General features: G+C 41.7%; 1 protein-coding gene across 1 annotated transcript in view; it reads left to right on the forward strand.

Annotated features, from left to right (window-relative positions):
• The window catches only part of EVA1C (eva-1 homolog C), a 66,676-nt gene extending 43,664 nt beyond the window's left edge, over positions 1-23,012 (forward strand). The window contains exons 4-8 of the mRNA XM_018565004.1: positions 7,508-7,660; positions 10,572-10,715; positions 14,572-14,652; positions 20,282-20,371; positions 22,554-23,012. Of these exons, the coding sequence (XP_018420506.1) occupies positions 7,508-7,660; positions 10,572-10,715; positions 14,572-14,652; positions 20,282-20,371; positions 22,554-22,939 (854 nt within the window). The 3' untranslated portion in view covers positions 22,940-23,012. The remainder of the gene's footprint in view (positions 1-7,507; positions 7,661-10,571; positions 10,716-14,571; positions 14,653-20,281; positions 20,372-22,553) is intronic.
• The last annotated feature ends 986 nt before the right edge of the window (positions 23,013-23,998 follow it).

Raw genomic sequence — 23,998 nt, forward strand, 5'->3', positions numbered from 1 at the left:
GCAGACAGATTATGACTGGTGGGAGGGGTCAGATGTGCATAGCTTCCTGAAAACATCACAGCACCCTGCTTCAATACTCCTCTGAGTAATCCTAAACCCTGATGCAAGCAGTTTGATGGCTCTTGGGAGAAGCTATGCAAATTTCAAATCGATAGGTGGATATCAGTCTAGAGGAGTGGGCATTCCTAGACAGGCTTCATTTTGCATACAGACTGCCCTAGGTAATGCCCACATGTGATGCTGAGCCTCCTTGATTGAAAGAACTAAATCCAATGAATACAAGGGGTGGGCCAGGAGCAGTAAAACTGTGTAAGAAAGAGTTAGATGATGATGGACATCCTCCGGCCAGGAAATGAGGCGGGCTCTATCTGATTTCCTGCCGCTTCTAATGTTTACTGTAAGAAGCGCACAGTGTGCAGTGAAATCAGAGTAGGCAATTTCAGTCCAGGAGAGGAGCCGGTACAACTGTGTAAAACTGAAGGCTGGAGTTTAGCTTTATTAACATGATTGTGTATGGGATGTAGAATTGGCTCATATGTCCTAATTTAAAGGACAACTTCACTTTTAGTGAAGTTGTACTTTGAAGCTTCCCACCACCACCCCTTAGTGATGCCTATGTATGTAAATACCTTCTTCTGCACTGTGCAGCCCTGTGGTTGGACCTGCTGTACATGGAAGCCTCTCATGCCATTCATTCCTATGGCTGGAGCCATACTCCTGGATGGCTGAGGCTGCCCTGAACACAGGAGCGAGCGGTACCCAAGTACAGTTAGCTTAGGACATGGCTAAACTTTTTTCCGTGTGGCACCATGTAGGACGATCGTTGCGAAAAACATATTTTTTAAAACTACATTCTACTGGTCTATGACCAGTTTAAAGCGAGGTTGTTCGTCAAAGATAACCTTGCATCAACTGCTTCCCGGCCAACCATTGTGATTAAACGGATGTCCGGGAGCTTCTTGGATCTGAGCGGCCATCTAAACACGGCCTTTTAGCCCCGCCCACTTGTGCATGCCGCACGGCGCGTGCGAGCGAGAAAACTATCGAAATTTAAAAACAGGCAGCAATCCCTGTTTACATACAAGCGATCCGCCGGTTATAGGGCCGACGGATCGCTTGTATGAGGTGCCGATCGGTGCCCACCCACTGCAGCGCTGGTACGGACCAGGCCCACCACGCTTTGGCCGTGGTGGGCCTGGTCCAGCACGGCAGCTCTGTGACAAGAGATCAGAGGGAGATCAGTACACGATCTCCCTCCGAACTCCCCTCCGCTGTCAGAATGCGGAAGTGATATATACTGTATTACATCAATTCCGCATTTTGCTGTCACTCTCCGGCTTCAGAAGCTGGGGAAAACAGATCTCTGCTTCATCAACTTCTTTGGGGGTCCCTAGGTGACCTTAGGGGTCTTAAAGACCCCTGAGGTCTCCATAAAGAGGACCTATCACACCCTCTTTGCTATCACATAGGGGACTTCTTAGCCCCCTATGTGATGATGATAATAATAATAATAATAATAAAGTTAAGTGAAAAAAAACCTGATGTGACCCCATCTTTTATGTTTTACCAAAAATATGGGTAAGAATAAAAAAATTTTAACATAGCATTTGAAAAACATGTTTTTCCCCCGAAATTTACGGTACTTTTTTCATTATATAGTAAAAAATAAAACTCCCAGTGGTGATTATATACCTCCAAAAGAAAGAAAATATGTGCCCCCAAAAAATGGTATAAAATTAATTTCAGTACAGTGTTGCATGAAGGAATAAATGTCGATCAAAGTACCGCAGCGCTGAATACTGAAAAATGGCCGGGACAGGAAGGGGGTTTAAACACCTCGGTCAGCAAGTGGTTAAGGAACACCTTTGAAGAAAAATTGCCTTGCCAAGGTTGACTTTACTCTCCTGAAAATTATGAAGATCCCAAACCTCACCAGAATAGGCTCCTAGCTGTCAAATAGGTTACTTGTTAACATTTGCCTTTATCGGCATCCCTACTTCCTGGCATAAGAAGATTCAATATTGACGGACGTAATGGAATAAAAAATGTTTTACCGTATTAGGCGGAAAGCTGTTATAATAGAATTCCTCCAGCCTGCTCTGCCGCAGAGAAGAAAAGCGATATTGTTGTGATATTCAGTTCAGTAATTGACTCGGAGGGATAAATATTACTTTTGTTGAATGGCTCAGCTGTAATTACACAAATCTTGTGACGTTTTTATTTTCAGTTATTTGTTGCTAATTAATTCGGTATTGACATATTTAAAAAAGTCATACCATTTTCATATTTGTTTACGTATCTCTCACATTAGTCTGAGGTCAGTGTTCGATGGGCACTTTTTACCTCTCCCTAGGGCAAGGGCTGAAAATAATCTCAAAAATCCATTTTTATTGTTACTTTAGTGCTACTGCAGGCGCCTGTTGGGTCACAGGAGATTGGTCTTTTGAGATTAAAGCCCAGTTCCAAGTTCTAGGCTCCTCCCCAGAGGTCCCCATTGTGTATTTTATGCTTTTATTTAATACTTACTAGGGATGCACTGACACCGTTTTTTTGGTATTGAGTACGAGTAGCGATATTTTTTCCCGGTACTCACCGATACCAAATATCGATACCGGAAGTCCCATTAAAGAAGCCGGGCGGAGTGTAATGACTCGCATACAGCTTCCTGATTAGCCGGGTGACATGTAATGACTCGCCACCCAGCTTCCTGATTATCAGGAGGCTAATCAGGAAGCTGGGTGATGAGGAAGCATTGAGCCGGTGACGAGGAAGCATTGAGCCGGTGACGAGGAAGCATTGAGCCGGCTCTCTGGCCAATCAGGAACCTGGGGGGTGGGTAATGACTCGCCACCCGGCTTACTTATAATGGAAGTTCCGGTATCGGGACAAGCACCTGGAGCATTTGGGCGAGTACGAGTATTCGCTCAAATACTCAGAATCGGCACCAATACCAGTATCGGTATCAGTGAATCCCTAATACTTACCTTTTAAAGATTTGTCTTCAGGCTGGTCATGTGACATGCAGGACCCTCTTCAACTCTTCTCCTGGCAATGGGCGGTCATCAGTGTTGCAGAGAAGGCTGCTGACTTAATGACGTCACCACTGCTGTCTGAATTATTACACTGTAAGTGCCATAAGCCGTGGTGACACCACTTCATGGGTGGGTCCATGACACCCTGCACTCACAGTATGTCATTCAACCCAGAAGACTGAGGACATTTAGTGGTAAAAAGTATCATTGTAGACAAGAGCGCCAGAAAGGAGGTTTGCAGCCTGTGCTGCTTTTTTTGTGTGTAAGCTATGGCTGGAGAACCATTATATACAGTATATTGCAGAGGTACACATGAAGGGGGAATGAGGGGAGGGGCCTAATCTCCTAAATGATCGATCGTTTATCAATTAGTTTCATGTACCTATTTAAGTCTGTGGAGGAGAAGAGAGGAGACAAATCACTTATAGCTTAGATTTCACTGTTAAATTGCTGCATTGTGTAATTGACAGAGATCGATTGTTCAATTGTCTTACTTTCTCTTGTGTAGCACCTCATAATAAAGGTAACGCGATACAAACAAAGAAATCATGAGGTTTTCGTAGCACAACTGAGCTGCTTAGACTAAAAGACTTGGGGGCATATCAACTGTTGCCTGTCACACCCAGTGTTCCTATCCAGCATTAAAGGCTCCCATTGTCGTTACCTTGGAATGGTTATAACGCCAGGGCAGGTACATTGCTATGTGATGCTGCTTTGGTACGCTCTGATGTGAAAGCAGCTTTGCATAAAATAGTCGGGCAATGGCTGGGCAGACGCCTCAGCTGTCATAGGTAACAGCCATTTTGACAGGTTCCCTTTAATAGTTCAGTACAAAAAATACTGAAGAATTATTTAGATATACAGATGAAGCATAAGACTTATTTCCAAGTACTGCAAGCGGGCACTGCTAAATTTGACTTGGACATCAATGACTTCTAGTCATGAAGTGGTAAATGGAAAATTTAAAGAAAAACTCTGGGTAGAAAAAAAAATTCCCTTGCAGTGGGGCTACACCTGTACTGAAAGGGTTAAGTGCGCGTTTTGTCTAGGGGGCTCAAATAAAGCTGTATTACTGCCCTAATCAACGGTCCCACATCAGTCAGTGCTCGCCTCACCCAATTCGGTTATGGAATGTCCCTTGGCTTTCTTATTTCTAATGAAGGCCAATGGACCAGCATAAGACGCAATGACATCATTGGTCCTTAGACCGCCGGAGCCCAGGGGAGAAGCTGCTGCAGGGACCGTTTTAGCAGCCTGGAGGGACAGGATCAGGCGAGTAATTTTTTTTTTAGCCCCTAGACAAAATGAGCACTAAACCACCTTGCTATGGTCAGTTTTTAGTTTTCCCAGAGTTATTTTTCTGGGAAACCCCCCCCCTGCACCACAGGGGTTAAATACTCGTTTATGCCTGGGGGTACCAGGAAAAAAGACTGTTACTTACTATATCACTCTTTCCCTGGGCATCCGGTGCTCCCCTTTTTTCCCAGTGCTCCGGGTTGTAGACGGTCCCTCAGTGTCCTCACGTACAGTGCAGAGCTGTTGGCCCTGCACTTAGGGTTGTCACCTGTCCAAGATTCACCTAGACAGTCCGGGTCTTGAATGCTGTGTCTGGGTTTCATGGCAGCAGAAACCCGGACAAAAGATGTCAGGCAGACAGGGGCAACCAAAATTAAGATAGGGGCTATTGGCCCCCCACTCAAAATAGTCTCCACTGTGATATTTACATATTAATGGGTGGTGTTCGGGCTTCGCTGGAAGAAAACGTGGCAACCCTACCTGCACTGTACTTGATGGCGTCAGAGTGCCTGCAACCAACTGAGTGGCCCAGAGAAGAGGCTGAGAGGGGTGGTCGCGTATCATGGAGGAAGCCTGTGGGACCAAGGGGATAAGTCCCCATGGCATAAGCAAACATTTAACCCTTGCAGTGTGGGGGAGAGCTCCACCGAAAGGTTTTTTTTAAATTTCCCCAGAGTTTAGCACTTTAACATTTAGAATGTTGTTGGGAGGATTCCTTCTAAAATGACACTTCAAGGCCAATAAACCACACACGCATGTTCCGAGCCGTCTGTTCATCCCAGTAAATTCAGGAACACATGCAGACAGGGACGATTAATGGCAGAAGTAAAGCGGACATTATTAAAAGATCATTAAAGCTAACTTTCCCCTTTGAGAGCCCATTTCTGGCTACCCCGGGGCCCTGTTATGTCATGCACCGAGCAGCTACCCACTGTCTGCCCTGTGTGGATACAACTATACTCAAGATGTTTTCAGCAGTATTGTGCTGATTACACTACATGAAAAAGGACTTTGTCTTCCGCCTGAATGGAGAGAATAATCCTATTAAACAAGTGTGCACTCTCTGCCAGTGCTGAAAAGGCTTATTTTACAACAGTAGAAAGAGATTTTTTTTTTCTTTTTTAAAAAACTGTCGCTGGCATCGGACCAGGGACTTGTTTCTCTGCATCTGATCCAAGAGTGAAGACTATAGCGATTCATGTAGCACCTGTACACGCCGCTCTGGTTTTCTGCTGTGCAAGCTGAAGGCTTAAAGGGAACCTGTCAGCCATTATAAATGGAAAGGTTCTAAGAGGATCTGCTACAACTGACCTTGCTGGTAACTTGCTGTTACCTTTTTGTGGCCAAAAGCCCTTCTTTGTGTTCCTATCTGATACCGGGTTTATTTTCTCATTAAGGACTTGACTTCTCTGACTTCAGAATAAGGTCCTGCCCACCTGCCTTCCTTCTCTCTAATGAGGGTAATTCTGCTTGCTTCCTGTTTAGTCACTGGGATGGGAATTGAAAAGAAATCTCCCCCAGCAAAAAACAAAACCAATGCAAAAATCAGCATCAGCACACTGCACTTTTTAGCTATTGGATTTACATGATATCACCTTGGCCGGGCACACTCTTCAAGGTACAGGGGTGTGTTGGCTAGGCGGCAGGGGGGCAGCCATGGTGTTCCACCGACAGTGGCACTCTCATCCGGCTTCCCACCCAGCTCACTGACATCCCCAGTTGCCAGGAGCTGAGCGGGATGCCAGAAAGAGCCACTGAACCCAGCAGTAAGGAGCATTTACTGACAGCAACCCCCAAATGACCATTCACTGACAGTACACCCCCTCACCCTGGAATGATCATTCACTTTCAGCACAAGGAGGGGAATTTATCAAAACTGGAGCAGACAAAATCTGGAGCAGCTGTGTATGGCAACCAATCAGCATCTACCTTTCATTTTCAAAGCTTAGCCGAAAAAACTAAAGAGAGAAGCTAATTGGTTGCCATGGGCAACTGCTCCAGATTTTGTCTGCTCCAGTATTGATAAATGCCCCCCAATGCCCCCCAAATCCCTGTCACACACCCCATTATATATAAGCAATGGGCAGGCTCCCAGTTATATATAGGCAGTGGACACGCCCCCAGTTATAAATAGGCAATGGACACCTCCCTATGATGTCCCCAGTTATGTGGACCATTAAGAATGTATATGCCAAAAAAGAATTGGTTAAACCATTATTCTTCCTTTATACTGAATTTCATGATAGCAAACAAGATAATTAGGAGATAGGATGAAGGTTTTAGTGCAGAATAACACTTCTCGTAGTTAAATAGAACCTTTCATAGATATCTGTACATCCGACCAAGAAGATGGGACTGAGGAGGAAAGAGGGGCAGAGGGACTTGGTTCCTTTAAGGAAAACTAGTTGCCTTGTCCTGAATGGACCAAGTACATATCTGCTTGAAGGCAGAGCTTTCTCAAAACCGTGATCAACAGTAGTGAATGTTTTGTAGAATTCTCCTCGAAACACAAGTGGATTAGTCAATGATTGAGCTGTTAAGGTCTGTAGATGGGTTTGAGAGCCTCTTCTGCAGCCAATTAGATCATAAGAGCTTTCATGAGCCCATTCTACAGTGGGCTATTCAGCTTGCAACAGCGTGGTTTGCTATGAAATGTTTATATGAAAAGAACATACATGTAGCTAGTCTCTGTGATTTTATTATAGAATGCCACGCTTCATCTCCGTCAGTCTATCTCCCCTGTTATTCCACCGAGCAGATGTGAGGATAGCAAAGATATTTGTACAGGAAACAATTCATGAAGCATAAAGAGAGCCTGACCTGCTGCCTCTGTCATTACAGACACTGGTTCCTTTATATCAGTCTGTCAGTTCCATTCTCCAAATAACAAACTTTACTCTGGAACATGCAAGTAATGGTTCCCTTGATTTCCTGTGTACATAGAGCAAGCCTCAAACCACATAACTGGGAATTGTGATACTTTTATTGTGTGATGACAGTTTTGCAGTATTGAAATGTAGGATATTTGCCAAGTGAGCACAGATGTGTGACATCTATAAAAAGCGTGTGCCATGTAATGATCCTCCCGTCTGCTATATAGTATGATATGCCCTATGCTTTATATATAGAAGGCCAGTGTTTGCACAGACTGTTTGCTTAGTGTGCGCTTCTGTTTATAGCTGAATATAAATCCACATCTGTTTGTGAAAACCGCGAGCTGAAGCTTCATTGTAAGGAGCCCAAATTACTCAACATCTACTCTGCCGTCTATGGTCATTTCGCCCATGAAAAGAACTCCTGTTCCACAAATAGGAACCAAGGGATCCCATACGGTGAGTGCAAAGGAAATATCTGGTTGTTAAATGTCATCAAGTAAAACTTCAGCTTGACCAAAGTACTGCAGATAGTGTTTGAGGAATTAATCAAAGGCTCCCAAACCATAAGGTATCCACAACATATTGTGAACACCTGTCCATCAAACCTACACTAAATGGCCAAAAGAAAGTGTATACCTCTCCAAATTGTTTAGTTTAGGTATTTCCAGTGGGTTCCAAAGGTACTGTTAATGCTTCAGCATTCAAAGACATTTTTGACAATTGTGTGCTTCCAACCTTGTAGCAACAGTGTGGAGAAGGCATTTTTCGGTTTCAGCATGACTGTGGCCCTGTGTGCAAAACCAACACCATAAAGAAGACCCATGGGTTTGGTGTTGAGGAACATGAATTGCCTGCACATAATTGTGACCTCAATCCTGTTGACAACCCTTAGGATGAACTGGAACACCAACTGTGAGCCAGGTCTTCTCATCCAACACATATCAGTTTCTAACTAGGGCTGCAACAACTAATCGACATAATCGATTATAATCGATTATTGAAAAAGTTGTCAACTTTTTCAATAATCGATTAATCGGCTTCCGATCAGTTGGCCCTGTTCACAGCTCCACACACTGTGCGCCGCACCTCCTCCCCACCTCACTCTCGCCGCTGCCAGACCAACCTTAAAAATTTGTTGAGCTCACATTCCCACAGACATACTCTGAAATCTTATGAAAAGCCTTTCCAGAACAGTGCAGGGTTGAATAGCCACAAAGGGGTTTGCTAACTCCATTTGTGGGCTGATTTTATGGAGTTGGCAATTTTTTTTTAAACTGTACTTACCTTTAGTGGTTATAGTCAGAAGGATCAGGAAAGCTTCTCAACACTTCACTGTAATTCCCCTCAAGAGTAGAAACTTAAGATGGTGAATCATGGGGTAATCACACCACCGAGGCAGATCCCCAAATGCTTGCTATATTGTATGAAACACATGTGTATACTGTATGCACCATCAATTATCTCTGTTTCTGAATTTGCAATGGCGCTTAGGTACCTGACTGCCCAGTTTGAGGTTCTAAAGATACAAGAGTAAAAGTCTGGTTTTGGATAACAGGTAAACTGGTTTTCTCTATGGACAGACAGCAGTGAGGCACCATCATGGAGGAGACATCAACATCGCAGAGAAAAGGATTGCAGTTGCAATTTATTGAGCAGGATCCCATTATTTTGTGTTAGCGCTAGATCACATACAGTATGCCCTTTAGATACAAGCTTTTATGTGATAAAAGATTAATACGTGTGAATATAGAGTTCCAGTGGTTGGATTGTCTTTAGTATGAGAACAAAAACAAGCAAGACTCGACTTCAGAGTTACCAGTTCAAATCTGATGAAAAAGTCCCACTGTTAATTATAAATGACGTCTGTGTACAAACATGTGGGTTCTCTTTGAAACACTGGAATTAACAGACAATTTGGTTGCATCACAGGCTTCATTTTTAGTCTCTTGGGAGGAATGGGAAATATCCAAGCTATTTTAAAATAAATATACTGCATGAGAAATAAATATATGCTTTGCAAGATGGGACATCTGTGTTTTACATGACACAATGTTCATAGAGTAAAATATTCTGTCTTTCTTTTTCTCTCTTTCTGGACTCTTTATGCTAAGATCTTTATCATTGTTATTATGCAGTGTCACACCATAACTTACTTTGCTTAGTTTGCTTTAAAGTGTACCTGAACTCAAACAGTAAAGATTTGCTATGTTACGGGGAACATTGAGAACTTTTAATTGTGCCTTAGCAGTACCCTGAAATATTTATCCTTTTAACTAGAATTCCTCCTGAAAAATAGCAGAGCACTTCCTGGTATTTGAGGGTGTTCAGGCACTCCTGAGCCTACAGCATCATAGCTGTATATCTGCAGCATGAAATCTAAGGCACTGCTGCCTCTGACTGCTAATCTCCCAAGATTTGTAATATTTACTGATGACACTACTGTGCTGCTCATTGCTCCCCTTGCTGGAGGCTGACATGAGGAAGCAAAGCCTTGCCTCTACCAAGATGGCCACCTCCATGCAGATACACAGTGCCGAACAAAGCACGGTAAGTTAGTAATAGGGAAAGACCGCAGGGAGACCACAGGCAATACTAGTGACTAGTCCTTTGTCCTCTGCCTACATTTTGTTGGGCACAGCTTCCAGAGTTCAGTTCCTCTTAATATTTTGAGAGTGTTTGTACCTGAACTGCTTCCTCCAAGTTCCATTTTGTAAGGCCTGTTTATAAAAACCTTGACCTATCACTAGCTTGCACTTCATATCACTTATTGAGCCTAAAAGTAAAAACTATTGAATGCAAAGCATTGTGTAAAAAATGATTGTAAATTGGCCTACGAGAAGCATCAGGTCAAGGTTAGGATTTAGTTTTGGGGGATTAAGGGTAAAGTTTAGGGACAGCATAGGGTCAGATTACGTGTTGGGTGCCGGTCATGTGTAATTGGTTCTTTTAGGAATTCAGGTTTTAGGGCTCGGGTAAGGGAGTTTGGGGGGCTTTTCTTTACCTTTTTTTGGCAATGGAACCCTGCATCAATAATAAGCAGAAACTGTAAACCAATGTACCACGGTAGAAAAATCAGTTATCCCTCCAGAAGAATTCATAGTACAGTTACTCTCTTATTCAAAAAGAAAGAAATATAGGTTACGATTATGGTGTCCTGATCATTTTGGTAATATAGTTGGTGGTTCTTATGTTTGTTACATACTATCATCTTTTTACATACTATGCAAATAGGTGACAACTCCCCCACAAGTCCAATATTCTCTGTATGAGATGTGCTTGTCCATGGCTACCATATATGTATTTCCTGAGTAAACTCGACCACTAAAGCTTGATCCATATCTTTATGGTGTTACGCTTATCCCTGCAGACTGTGTGTCATATTCTGCAATGAAGGTGCTGGCACACCGGTGTTACGGGAAGCAGAGATGTCGAATGCTGGTCAGCGATGAACAATTTGGAAGCCCTTGTCTACCAGGTGTCATCAAATATCTCACTGTAAATTATTCCTGTGGTAAGGAAGATAAAAGTAATTTAACAATCTATGTGTGCTATAATTATCTGTATTATTCTGTCAAATTATATTTTATGACACATACAGGGTTATTCACGTTATTCACAGAAGGGTGAAGGGTTTGGAGAAGGCAGGAGAAGGGAACAATCTAGGACAATGTAAAGTGAGCTGAATTGGAGAATTTTTCCTGTTCAGCTATTTTGTCCTAGATTGTTCACTTCTCCGGCCTTCTCCAAACTCTTCACCGTTTTGTGAATAATCCTGATAGTTTTGCTTGAGCCATTTTTACATTCTGTGCTAAGCTACAGTACAATGGATGCCATTGCTGATTTGAATCTGCATTACAGCCAGGGACCTTGTATTTTTAGAAGGAGATTTCATCAGTGATGGGCTCCCTACATTCTAAGTACAGGTTGCCTCTGTAAAGTTCCACTGTGACTCTCATAGAAGGTTTTTTTTTATGTAAGCTAAATACATTCCAGGCACATCAAAACAATGCCAGTGTACAATGTCTTATCTTTGAAAAGCAGCCACAGACAAAGTAGTAAAGCCAGTCCCTTGCCAGCAGGTGCAGAAAAGGACCATTTCCAGGAAACTGTTTTTTTTAGAAGGAAAAATGTGTCTACATGTTCCCTCAGTGCAAGCTTCCTTTAAATGAACAGTTTAGACTGCTCTGGTCATGATAATGTGATATGTGGGCAATGTCAGAACACTTGTTCTACGGTTTCAGTTTGCATGGTAGTCTTTGTCCATCTTTGCACTGTCCATCTTTGCACTGGCCTCGTGAAGTACATAATGCAATTTATTAAAAATAAAATGTGAATAATACAAACATAAAAGGTCAATCATCATGTAAAGATAACCACCAGCCAACATGAATAGGAAGTGCTAATATCCAATGGCTGCCACTAGCATCATCAGATCCATCATCAGAGCCTATATGACATCCACTCCACACCTGATGTACTCAGGAAACCCGGTGTGATTTAGGCCTGGTCGTGGCTCTCAGTGGGCTGCCCATGAGAAGTTCTGAGAGGCTCATGTCATACAGGTTTGTGTCTTGGTTACCCAGAAAACTCAACGTGATCAAGACCTGGCTGTGGCTTTCATTGGCTAGCACCACAGCATGGGTATGCATTGCCTAGACAATCAGAGCAGTCACCCAAAACCATTACACATATGCAGGTCTCATAACATATCTTTATGGTGTTACGCTTATCCCTGCAGACTGTGTGTCATATTCTGCAATGAAGGTGCTGGCACACCGGTGTTACGGGAAGCAGAGATGTCGAATGCTGGTCAGCGATGAACAATTTGGAAGCCCTTGTCTACCAGGTGTCATCAAATATCTCACTGTAAATTATTCCTGTGGTAAGGAAGATAAAAGTAATTTAACAATCTATGTGTGCTATAATTATCTGTATTATTCTGTCAAATTATATTTTATGACACATACAGGGTTATTCACGTTATTCACAGAAGGGTGAAGGGTTTGGAGAAGGCAGGAGAAGGGAACAATCTAGGACAATGTAAAGTGAGCTGAATTGGAGAATTTTTCCTGTTCAGCTATTTTGTCCTAGATTGTTCACTTCTCCGGCCTTCTCCAAACTCTTCACCGTTTTGTGAATAATCCTGATAGTTTTGCTTGAGCCATTTTTACATTCTGTGCTAAGCTACAGTACAATGGATGCCATTGCTGATTTGAATCTGCATTACAGCCAGGGACCTTGTATTTTTAGAAGGAGATTTCATCAGTGATGGGCTCCCTACATTCTAAGTACAGGTTGCCTCTGTAAAGTTCCACTGTGACTCTCATAGAAGGTTTTTTTTTATGTAAGCTAAATACATTCCAGGCACATCAAAACAATGCCAGTGTACAATGTCTTATCTTTGAAAAGCAGCCACAGACAAAGTAGTAAAGCCAGTCCCTTGCCAGCAGGTGCAGAAAAGGACCATTTCCAGGAAACTGTTTTTTTTAGAAGGAAAAATGTGTCTACATGTTCCCTCAGTGCAAGCTTCCTTTAAATGAACAGTTTAGACTGCTCTGGTCATGATAATGTGATATGTGGGCAATGTCAGAACACTTGTTCTACGGTTTCAGTTTGCATGGTAGTCTTTGTCCATCTTTGCACTGTCCATCTTTGCACTGGCCTCGTGAAGTACATAATGCAATTTATTAAAAATAAAATGTGAATAATACAAACATAAAAGGTCAATCATCATGTAAAGATAACCACCAGCCAACATGAATAGGAAGTGCTAATATCCAATGGCTGCCACTAGCATCATCAGATCCATCATCAGAGCCTATATGACATCCACTCCACACCTGATGTACTCAGGAAACCCGGTGTGATTTAGGCCTGGTCGTGGCTCTCAGTGGGCTGCCCATGAGAAGTTCTGAGAGGCTCATGTCATACAGGTTTGTGTCTTGGTTACCCAGAAAACTCAACGTGATCAAGACCTGGCTGTGGCTTTCATTGGCTAGCACCACAGCATGGGTATGCATTGCCTAGACAATCAGAGCAGTCACCCAAAACCATTACACATATGCAGGTCTCATATAGCACTCAAATTTTCTCACAAAATTAGAGGCATTCCACATTTTGCCCCGGCTACCTTTAGGGTCAAGGTAAAAGCAGAATGTAGTGGACATTAGGTAGGCTCTTATGACAGGGGGTGGAAACCCAGAAACGCACTAGCTATTTCCAGCATTAGCTTCTGATAGCCACTTGGATGCTGGTGGTATGTGTTGAATGTTAACCCTTCCTATTCATGTTGCATGGTGGTTATCTTTACATGAATATGGATCGTTTATTAAGTGCATTATTCCCATTTTATTAATAATAAATAGTATTATGTACTTCATGAGGCCAGTGCTCTCTGTGTTTTTTTGTTTATGTATGGCACCAGATTACCCAATTTGTCACAAGAACTGATTGCCATGATGCATGGATACAGAAGATCTCTGTGTACACACTTGTGAGGTATACTAGCTGGTCTTACTTGATTGTTTCTGAAGCACAGTGGGATCATAACTGCTATAACACCCCCACTATAACTGAATAGAGAAGGGGAGATGCCAATCTCTACCTGCTGAAAAGAATTCTGGGGACAGCAGGTTCAAATGCCAAAGAAACCAGGAATAAATGTGAGACCAGAACGCACTATATGAAAAGATGCTGAACAAACAATGTTGTGTGTTACCATCAAAAGAAAAAAGATATAGCTAGACTTTTTAGGAGTCACTAAAGTCCCACATTTTACCATACAACACAAAGTGTACAGGGTCAACAAGCTAGTAAATATGAGGTCGATGGAAGGAATCAGAGCACGTTGGGGGACACAGCCATCCGACACTTCCATAAGAACTGAATGCTGAAGAGTCTGACTGGAGGCTGCACTGGTGACATGAAATAAAGGTGGTAGACATGGGCCACCATAGAGGTGAGTATAACAGCTCTTCTATGGCCGGGAACTGGCCTTTCAATTTTTTTAGGCAACTGACAAGGTTCTTTTATCGGAACCCCAGCACATAAAATGACACCTTCTAATCCATAACATTTGCTTTTATTAAAATACTCCAATTCCTGTTAGTTCAAATAGATTTTTACAGGAAAAAAGAAGTGTAGATATTGGTAATTTCATTTTTGAATTTGTCAAAGAAAAATGGCAGGCGGGAAATCAAAGCAAATCCTAATAAGTAGACCGCTTTGTCCACTCTAGAAAGGAACATCCATCCAGAAGTCTACAATTCTTCCACCAAGTCCTACTCAATATATAGATTAGAGATAGGTGATAGGTGCATCTCAATAGCGAGAAGGGGAAAATACAATATTCTGTTTTTCATTTATAGTTCCCCAAATCCTTCTGAAGGAGGTTGACCCAAAGATTTCTAATCTAGTACCCCCTTTGAAGCAGAACGATGGTAAATATGGTAACTATCATGGCTTATCTTCATACCTGTTTGTAATAAACACCTTTTTTGACCATAGACAACTCACAAGCCTGTATGTCAATGAAGAGGACATTTTTAAAATTAGAAAATAAAAGATCACTCGATGGTCAGATCAAGACCCATTCTGACTCTTATCTGATGTTTATAGTTAGTATTTGGGAGGGGATTCAAAGAAATCTGGCACAATAATATTTTTGATCAGAAATACTTTTTTTTAATGTTAACATTGGATTAATGCAGACAGGGTCAGACTCCCCATTTTACATGATAAGAAACCTTTTTTTAGGGTTCTTCTTGTTTTACAGCGGAAAGTCAATATCAGTGAGCACAGAGGTCAGGGCTAATTACCATCTGACAGGTGTCCCCATAGAAACATATTTCCTATAATTTTGTACTGATGACAACCCTACCATTTTGGACTTCCCATGAAGTGTATATAAACCCAAGAACATAAATGTGATATATTACAGCTTACTAGTCCTTAGATGTGATACTTGTATTCATTTTCTTTTTTTCCTTTATTTTCACTTGGTTGCCCTTCCAGTAAACACTTCCAGTCCTAAGGTGACTACACTCACACAACATACCGTATCTATAGAGAAGCAGTGCTGTCCCCTTAGAACTGGATTACAGAACGTCTCTTTCTTTATACTTCTCTACAACATATTGGAAAGGAGTTCTGTAGTTCACAGAGAAAACAGGGAACAATGTAACTGATAACAATTAGCACAAGCAGAGAGCACAGGAAGTTGTCAGCTCGCAAGATTTCTGGTAGAATCAACAGGTATTTTGTGCACTTGTCAAACAGATATAACAGAATAGTTTTAATGATATATATCATTAAAACCTCTGGGCGCTGCCCTGTGTCCCCTCTCATCCGCTGTGTAAGCAGAGGTTGCGAGGACCAGAGGGTACACAGAGCAGCACCCAGCGGGCAGAAGAAAAACTTTTAGGAGGCTGAGTGGGGAGGAGAGTGCTGTCAGCATTATCACTGGAGGCCGAGCTCTCCTCCCACACCACCCGCTCAGACTCCTGTGACAGGCAAGTCAGGATGGAGAGCAGTAGAGCTGATCGCTGAGTGTTTGTAAATAACTGAGGACATAGTATGCTTACTGTGTTGTTATGAATGAACAGGAAGTGCTCTATATCACTTCCTGTTCATTCATGATTGACAGGAGCACTCAGTATAGAGGATTCCTGTTTATTTCTAACGGGCTGCAGAAAAAAGGGATTGAGGACTCTGTGTCCTCAATTTCGTTTTCTATTTTAAAACGGAAATATCAGGGGTCTGTTTAGACCTCTAATATTTCCCCAAAGCCCCTAAAAGTAAAGTAAAAAAATAAATAAATAAAAATAAAATATTTAAAAAAAATATTTTAAAAAGATTTTTTGGTTTTGGTTTTGGCTTGACAAATTTTATTTTTTTCGGTTTTGGTCTAAATATATCTGCAAGATGGGTAGAGTACATAGACAGCCAGTTGTCACCTGTGTTTAAAATACAAAAATCAATATAATTTGCATTGTGCAACATGGTAAAATAAAACTGGTAGCATTGGGTGAGTGCAATAAAATGTAAGTGCGTCTCATTCAGACTTAGGACTGGAGTTATAAACTAATTAGTCATGGCCTCCCTATATAGGAGGGAGTTTTAAAGCAAGAAGAGGAGCTTGAAATGGAAAAAGAGGATACATAAGATCGATAAAGGCAAGCCATGAGGAATCCAGAAAGGTTTAAAGATAGGAAGGGGAAGAAGAGAAAAGATACATATTGGCAGTGGAAAAAGAAAGGAAGGGAAGGAAAGAACCCTCTACGGAACCCATTCCCCCAAGCCAGCACTACAAAAAAAGAGTTTGTAGTAGCCCCAAAAAGAAGTCATGGAGAATGGTCAGACAGAGCCCATAGATATTGTTCAGTGGTTTGGAAAAAAAAGCCAAGGCCTCCAAGTGGATCCGAAACGTTCTTCAGTATTCTTTAGAGTCAACATCAGGTCTTCCATCCGTAAGATGTGATCCACTATGCTGAACGAAAGACGCAAAGGCAGGGGGTGGGTCGGCTTCCTTAATAATAGAATCCAAGCTTGTGCTGCATTGAGGAGATGTACAGTCAAAGAGGTTATGAACAAGCAACAGGGTCATCCGGCATGTCCACCATGACAAATTGTTCAATAACAGAGAGCAACTCATCCCAGAAGGGTCTCAGCTTTTGGCAAGATCAAAAGTCAATGGATTATTTAACACACCAAAAGTATCAAATAAGAGAAGTTCCCTGTTAGGAGTTACATACAGTTTAAAAAATAAATAAATAAAAATAAAATATTTAAAAAAAATATTTTAAAAAGATTTCTTGGTTTCGGTTTTGGCTTGACAAATTTTATTTTTTTCGGTTTTGGTCTAAATATATCTGCAAGATGGGTAGAGTACATAGACAGCCAGTTGTCACCTGTGTTTAAAATACAAAAATCAATATAATTTGCATTGTGCAACATGGTAAAATAAAACTGGTAGCATTGGGTGAGTGCAATAAAATGTAAGTGCGTCTCATTCAGACTTAGGACTGGAGTTATAAACTAATTAGTCATGGCCTCCCTATATAGGAGGGAGTTTTAAAGCAAGAAGAGGAGCTTGAAATGGAAAAAGAGGATACATAAGATCGATAAAGGCAAGCCATGAGGAATCCAGAAAGGTTTAAAGATAGGAAGGGGAAGAAGAGAAAAGATACATATTGGCAGTGGAAAAAGAAAGGAAGGGAAGGAAAGAACCCTCTACGGAACCCATTCCCCCAAGCCAGCACTACAAAAAAAGAGTTTGTAGTAGCCCCAAAAAGAAGTCATGGAGAATGGTCAGACAGAGCCCATAGATATTGTTCAGTGGTTTGGAAAAAAAAGCCAAGGCCTCCAAGTGGATCCGAAACGTTCTTCAGTATTCTTTAGAGTCAACATCAGGTCTTCCATCCGTAAGATGTGATCCACTATGCTGAACGAAAGACGCAAAGGCAGGGGGTGGGTCGGCTTCCTTAATAATAGAATCCAAGCTTGTGCTGCATTGAGGAGATGTACAGTCAAAGAGGTTATGAACAAGCAACAGGGTCATCCGGCATGTCCACCATGACAAATTGTTCAATAACAGAGAGCAACTCATCCCAGAAGGGTCTCAGCTTTTGGCAAGATCAAAAGTCAATGGATTATTTAACACACCAAAAGTATCAAATAAGAGAAGTTCCCTGTTAGGAGTTACATACAGTTTAACTTTCTCTCCCAGTGCTGGTGGTCACCTGGACAAATAATAGAGTGGCTCTCCTCAACAGAGACATAGACAACAATAACAACCTGACAGAATTTCTCACCCTACTCTACCCTATCCAAAACTAGTTTGGCTGAAATTCTTAATTAAGGTGCAAACCCTAACCATAATATCTCTTATTTGCTCCCTTTTGGTTTGTTAAATACTGCATTGAAAGCATTTTGTTATCTTTTTTCAATAAGTGTAAAGAAATACCAGTTGTTTCTACCAGAAAGCCAGTGCTGTCTTCTATCCGGTGCATGTTGCATTGTTATCAGGCCTGCCCAGTTTACCTCTGTATACTACAGAACACCCCCACTATATTATGGAAAGTGGGAGGTGCACTGCAGTTCTAACACACTTCCTGTGCTAGGCTGACAACATTCTTAGAATGAGCATTGTCATCGTGGGACAGGAAATGTGTTACTGGCTGGATCATCAGGTGAAAATAAAGGAAATAAGCCTGAAAAGAAAACGAATGCAGCCAGCACATCTAAGAACTGATAGGCTGCAATATATTACATTTTTAGCCCTGGTTCACAGTTAGGAGTTTTTGAGCAGTTCGAAAAGCGCTTTTAACTGTTTAACACAAGAAATCCCATGATTTTCAATGGCCCTGGTTTATACCTGAACAGAAAAACGCCTTGCAGGAACACGCCAGACGCCTGAAAAGATACAGGAGCTTCTTTGGGCAATTAAAAGCGCTTTTCCTCCCCATAGACTAAATTGGAAATGCCCAAAAACGCGCAACAGAAGCATGTTGCACATTTTCGTGAGCGTTTTTGCGCGTTTATACTTTCGTTCTTCCATTGCCCACAATGTTTTATGAGCTGCCAATCAAAAAGCGCAAATAACCGCATGCTGCTAACGCGCGTACAACGATTAAAAACGGTGCCGCCTTGGTGTGAACCAGGGCTTACGGCTTAATTCGTCAGTTTTCAACAGAAGAAAGTACTGTTCTTTGTTACACAATTCACCACCATTCTAGATAAAACAAACTTTGCTCCCATAATAGTAAGTGTAAACATTATAGAGAGTCCATTCAACATCACTAAGTTTGTGTGCAAATATTTCACAATCCATCAGTATTCAACTGAAAATGTTACCTATAAGGTCAGACCTAATTTTTAGCAGAATTGTACATTGTTTAGTCATTTATAAACAGTAAAAATATGGTACAATCAAATAATAATCTATAGAAGTGAAGATATGATACCACCCAGAACCTATGGTCAAGAATCGTGGTTTCTCCCCACTTTTTCCCCATTCATTTCAGACATGTATCAGTTCCCGGTGCTGAAAAAATGCATGTTTTTTTAGAATCACTGCATGGATGCTTTGATGTCACTTCCTGTTTACCATAACGCTTTGCAGGAAAACCCATCTGCTTAAATCTGCATGTGTAATTCGAGAGCAGCCACATATAAAGCGTTTTGTATGGCATGTTTCACTATTAAACATACATGTTGCATTTCTCCACTGTTTATGTAAAATGTTATAGTATGTGTATTTATTTCAACAAACGTGTATCATGTCTTTATATTTGTCCTACTTGTTGGCTAACCCTTAGGGCTTGTTGACACCATGTGGGGTGATTGGTGTTTTTCTGCACCTTATCAACACCATATTTGTGTCCCCATTGGTGTATTGGAGAGGGTGGTCACAGACACATTGAAGGGAATTTATCAAAACTGGAGTAGACAAAATCTGGAGCAGCTGTGGATGGCAACCAATCAGCTTCTCTCTTTCATTTTCAAATCTTAACTGAACAAACTGAAGATAGAAGTTGATTGGCTGCCATGCACAGCTGCTCCAGATTCTGTCTTCTCCAGTTTTCATCAATTCCCCCCATTGTTTTCCAGTGTTAGTTGCTCTTTTTTTTGCAAGTAAAGAGGTAAAATTGTTAGCAGTTTATGGTTAGTAGTGTTAGTAACTCCAAAATATAGAACAATATCAAGTTCATTCCTCAGGCTGGAGTTAATCTTTACCTGTATATATATATTTTAAGTAGGCCACTGCATTTTGCCAGATGAACGCCAGGAGAGCTAAGACTAGGGTAAGCCAAGTATGCCACTAGTTGAATACCATGTACCTGGGAGTATAATAAATGTCAATTAAGCTTACAGCCTCTCCCGTATTTACCTACTTCTTGCTACTGAAGAATGATCAGAATGTGCTTCTAATTCCACCGTCCCCAGAATGATACGCCTCATTTCATGGCTTATGTGGAACGTGCAATATCACATATTCTGCTCCTTGGTGGCTCTTCTCTGTACATCTGCACGGATGGGAGATGTTCAATATGTCTGTCCATTTTTCTTTTAAAACAGATATCATAATGCACCCATCGGAGTCGCAGCTTCCCAACAGAGACGGGCTTCTCCTCAGTAACGTTCTTGCAGCCTATTCTTACATCAGAGGTAGGATTCCTGTACATACTGACATGCTGTGTGAGTGGAAAGCCCACTGAGCCTGAAATACAAGCTGCTAAAGTCATTCCCAAATTAATGCCTAAGCACTTATCTTATTTTACTAGAAACAGAGGACATTTAAGTCTCAGGTCATATAAATGAGATGTAGGTTGTGCCATGTGAAGTCCCATAGAAGGGACTCAATGGTGGTGTTGTCACTTCTGCTGTACTTATATTAGCAGCTGGCAGCTTGGATTGTTCTTGCCAGTGGGCTGCACCTTTCTCAAGCCAACCAGTTTCACGGTACTGTAAAGCAACCACAGGCTGATTATTAGCAAAAAAGATAATTTTAGACCTGACTTGCTAATAATTTGCTAATATGTTTTTTAATTGATCCATGATTGAGGAATGACTGGGTCATACACATGTTTGGCTGAATTTGTTCCAGATCAGGCACTGCGTAGTTTTAGCTCAAGTTGAATCAGGCAGACTGATCTGCATGTCTATGGATAGTTTAAAGCTTATCATGCATAATACACTAATTTACCAACAATTGTGTAGTATGAGGACCGTGGTGTTGGATTTTTGTAAATGGACTAATAAAGGCCCACTTGTTGTTGAATTTCACCTATAAAAAGGTTACTGTTAATGTCCATGCACTGCCACAAGGAAGAGGGGTGAGTCACGTGCCTTGCCATACCTGGTAGTATGGGGTATTTTACTGTGCTTCCAGTGGCACAACAGTGGTGAGGAACCAAAAAAGAAGAGGGCCAGTTATTGACACGTAACCAGTTGTTGACACTGAGTGTACTACACAGATAAAGTACACAGGGCATGTGTAGTACATCCTGTCCTTCTGCCCTGCTGCTGTTCCCTCCTCACACTTGCTGGCATTTCCCAGCTGTCAATAGGACAGCCGGTAGTTACTGTGTACTTACAAAGTCTGTAGAAGCTGTTGCTGTAAACAAATTTACATTTTTCAGATGTGAGATCTACAGATACAAAGTAACATGGTTAATTTTGTATTTGTTCTGTTTCATTCATCTGCAGGTCAAAGGAACGAGCTTTGATCTGCATATGAAGTCAGCTAAAGCAACCTGACAATTGAAAAAACAGAAAACAAAATGTTTCTATTTAACTCCTTATTAAGCCTTAGTTTACCCTTATCAGCCCTAATTAATTTCTTATTCCCCTTCCCCGCATAACTTACATTTCCCAGCAAAACCATTCATATTTAAACGTTTTTTTTTGTATTCATTATTTTTCAGTGTTGCAGTAAAAAAAATGGTAACTTATATCACAATTGTGGTGTCATTTGAAATGGGACAAATGGCAGAATAAAATGTAAACGTTTGAACGCTAACTTTAAAGAAGACATTTTTATTACATTTTTTACGTTTTTTACTATGGATTGCATGAAAAATAAAATCATTTTTGCAAGACTATATCACAGAAAGAAAGCATTGTTTATTCTTAAAAACTGTTATATGTATTACTTTGTTTTCTTAAAGTAGAACTCCAGCTTCATTTTTTTATATGGGTCCATTCTCCCCCCACCCCATTATAATAAAAATAAATTCCAAAGTTGTACGTACCCTCTCCACTCTCCGGTGCTGTCCCTGAATTCCCCCTCAGTCCAGTGCTAGAGGTCCTCTGTCGTCCTCTGACAACACTTTGTCATTCTGCACCTTTCCTCTGAGCCCAGCTTGTTGTGTGCATGCCCACCCTAGGGGGCTCGTCATCACCCAGGCTGGGCTCACAGTATTCCAGGACTGAGCAACACTTGCATGTATTTACATAAGCACCACCCAGTCCTAGAAATATGCCTGCCCCTGCTGCCACCTGGGTAAAAGAGAATAAGCCTGGGGTGATGTCACAGGACAGGCCAGAACATTTCCAAAAGAAGGTAGATACCGGGTTTAATACAAAATAACTGTCAGAGGAGTGAGGAGAGGCAGGATGGGATGGGAATTCTGTAAGTTCTCCAAATTAGTAGGCCCATGGCAGAAATTTTAAAATTGCTGTGGTCTGTAAGAGATTTAAGTGGTTAATACTGCTGTAAAAAGAACATAAAATGTTCCCATATCAGTACAGGATACAAGATATTTGGTATTGTATACAAATGAGGTATAATGATGAGGTTGCAGTAACACTGTACAACATAATCTGATATACCTACCTCTACATTTAGATAATCCGGAAACAGCGGCCTTGTTCTTTGTATCCAGTGTTTGCGTTGGACTGATCGTTACACTGTTTGCTCTGGTAATCCACATATCATGGAGAAGGGACTGGCGTTCTCCTCGGAAGATGAACGGACAGGTAGTGCAGGATCGGGACTGTGAAGAGGCAGAGGAGTACAGCAGCGAAGAGCAAGAAGAGGACGAGTCCTCCAACAAGTCTAACTTTTCAGAGGAATTCCGCGAGCTGTGCAAATCTCCACGTCCACTCTATAGCAGCGCAGACGCAGCAGATCTTGCTGAAAGGATTGAACGAAGGGAGCAAATTATCCACGAGATCTGGTTGAACAGTGGCCTGGATCTCCCACCTAACGGACTTACAATTCCATTCCTTTAACTAGAATGCATCCTTCAGGACCTTTTGACGTAAAGCATTTGAAGGAAAAACTCTACTTGTGTCCCATAGCTACCAGTCAGATTTTCCCTTTCATTTTCCAATGCCACGCTAGAATCATGAAATGAGCTATCGGATTGGTTGCTGAGCAGCAGTTCAGTCCTGAGGCCCATAAAGCGGCACTTCTGATAAATACAGCAATCTTGGCCATTAGATTTAGAAAGGTCTGTCCCATCATATTTGAAGCACTCTGATAGTTTTGGAGGCTCGAGTATAGTGACAGTAAGATAGAATATGTGTTTTCCTTAACAACCAATCAGATGCTCGCTTTTCTATTCTGTTAGCAAAAAGAAAAATGAAATCTCAAATCTGATTGGCAGCTATCAACTAAACATGTTTTAGTTTCAGACCTGTACTTTCTCCATAGCTGGTGAGCTGAAGGTTGACCACATTTGCCTTATATCCTTCTGTGAAGGGAAATTAAATTTTTTGTTTTACTTAAAAAAAAAGCTGAATTTTTAAATATAGCTACAGATAATTCCAAGAGCTTTTTATATTTTTGTACAGAGTTATATTTATATATGTAAAGTTATTGAGAGACATTTTACATAATGTGGTCCATGTTAGCTGTAGGCAGGGACGTTCCTTTAAAGATGCAGCCTGAGGCGATTGCCTCAGGCAGCATCTCTTTGGCTCACGTGTGGGAGGGGGGGCGTCAGGCAGAGCAGCATGGCCGCCTTGCTGCACAATGTTTGCAATGTGCCTGCTGCCCCCTTTCTGGCTGGGGAAGAGTTTGGTGGGGAGATGTGTAAGGGCCATATACATCTCCCCGCCCAGCAACCTGGGATCCTGTGTCTGGTGTCCCATTCAGCTCCTGGTAACCAGTTACCTAGGTGGGATGGCAGCCAGCCGAGGCCCCAGCTAGTTGGTGAGATGATCCACTCCTCCGTTAGCGTGCACCAATTTCCCCCCCCCCCCCAAGGGCAGGGAAAAGACTAGGGACACTGTTGGCTGTAGGACATTACTCAAGAGCATTATTTACTAATACCACATTTTGGTGAA

The sequence above is a fragment of the Nanorana parkeri genome, unplaced genomic scaffold (genome assembly GCF_000935625.1).
Source record: "Nanorana parkeri isolate BGI_ZX_2015 unplaced genomic scaffold, ASM93562v1 scaffold805, whole genome shotgun sequence".
Taxonomy (NCBI): Eukaryota; Metazoa; Chordata; class Amphibia; order Anura; family Dicroglossidae; genus Nanorana; species Nanorana parkeri.